General features: G+C 32.1%; 1 protein-coding gene across 1 annotated transcript in view; it reads right to left on the bottom strand.

Moving 5' to 3' along the window:
* Positions 1-1,257: 1,257 nt before the first annotated feature.
* SLC7A13 (solute carrier family 7 (anionic amino acid transporter), member 13) overlaps positions 1,258-1,869 on the bottom strand; it is a 6,712-nt gene continuing 6,100 nt past the window's right edge. Inside the window, exon 4 of the mRNA XM_010006408.1 lies at positions 1,258-1,672. Within this exon, the coding sequence (XP_010004710.1) occupies positions 1,427-1,672 (246 nt within the window). The 3' untranslated portion in view covers positions 1,258-1,426. The remainder of the gene's footprint in view (positions 1,673-1,869) is intronic.

Raw genomic sequence — 1,869 nt, forward strand, 5'->3', positions numbered from 1 at the left:
TCAAATTTCCATCACTAGCTGTGAGACAAGCCACTTTTTTTGTGTACTTGTTTGCATTTAGAGGTTTGTTCTAGTGCAAAGTCAAATCCTCTTAAATCTTCACTTTGTTCCCAGATTTACTGCTGGGCACCCTATACTTTGGGAAGCCATGTATTAAGTCTCTATCATTCTGACCTCTAAATTTTTGATATATCAGAGAACTGAATCTTCTAGTAAGGATTTTCTACTTCAAGTGTTACAATGCAATGTTCTGTAAAAGCATTTGTCTCACTAATACAACTTCCAGCGACTCACAAAACAGTCTAAGAGGGATGTTAGTCTGGAGCCATCTGCTGGCTGAATTGCTGAGCTTCATACACAAAAAATTTTGAAAAAAAGTAAATATGTATACATATGAATCTACTGTAATTATAAAAACAACAGCATCTATTAATAGATTAATCACCTAAGGATGTGATGTTTCTTGTGTATTTGTTCTTTAAGGTTAAATATTCAGTGGATTTAATATGTCCCAAATAAAAAAATGTAAAAATCAAGAACTTACCTTGCTCTCACAAACACAAAAAAATGGAGGGAAAGGGGCCAAAAAACCCTCTTCTTTCTCAATAATACTAAGGAACAGGTACTAAGGGACAAGGTAATATTAATGATTGCTAGGATTTTTAAAATTCAGTAAAGTAATACAGATATCTTGAGTTTTATCACTGTTACAAAGAGAATAAATAATTTTATTACTTTATTTTAACCTCAGCAAGATATTACCGGGCATTTGTATGTTTTGCTCTAAAATATCTAAGACAACCATGTACAGTTTTCTTGGAATTAAAAAAGGTCTCAGTCAATTTTACTATGTTCTTCAATGTTTTTATTAAAAATAATTCAGACTAAAAAAAGTAGCAGACAAACAGAAGTATAAACCTCTTAAAAACAGCTCCTATGAACTAAAATTGAACCAGACAACTTAGTTTGGAGACCAAAAGTATTTTATATAATTATGCTGATTAGTATGCATTTTGTAATTTATACATTATAATACTGATATTTTTTAGTGCTGTAATTTAGCTTTATTTCTACTATTTCAAGTGTATATGCAACTTTAACTGTCTTCAGGAGCAAGAGGGAGCATTTTACAGATTCTTGGCACCTATTAACTATGTATGCATATACATATATATGTATATATACACTCACAGACACACAAAAATACACACATATTAATTAATCAAGCTAATGTCTATATATACATACGTGCATACATGTATATATGCAATATATGTATATTAATGTATATATGTATATGCATGTACACACATGCATGCACATGCATACACACATATATCACACTTAAAATCTAACTTGTGCCTTCTACAATCTCAGTTAAAGAAAGTTGTGTTGGCTTAGTTGTACTGGGATGAAACGTTTGTTGTTATTCACATCTGCCCTCAGCAGATCCATCAGCAGGGGAAACTTCCAACAGGAGCTGTAGGTGGCAAGTAATTTTATCAAGAAATGCAAAATGCAATTTAAAATGTATAAAAGGCAGATAAACAATAAGACTTCCCAGCATGAACAGGAATGCATAAACATATTGCAGGTTTGGAGACCAGATTATAGGAGCTAAAACTAGGAAGAAAGACATTGCCACCATCAGAAATGGAACTGGCAGAAACACCTACAGGAGAAAGAAAAAAAACATTTTAGGAGATAAACTCACAAATGGTGATTTCATGCATTATTCATAAAAGTAATAATGTATTCTTTGCCACACTTGAGTACCATTTCCCATGTTGTTGCAATCTAAACCAGGATGAGATTCATCTGATGTCAAATTCCCTATAAGAATGGCAACTTTCTAAAATACTTGTTCTG

The sequence above is a fragment of the Chaetura pelagica genome, unplaced genomic scaffold (assembly GCF_000747805.2).
Source record: "Chaetura pelagica isolate M959 unplaced genomic scaffold, ChaPel_1.0 scaffold76, whole genome shotgun sequence".
Taxonomy (NCBI): domain Eukaryota; kingdom Metazoa; phylum Chordata; class Aves; order Apodiformes; family Apodidae; genus Chaetura; species Chaetura pelagica.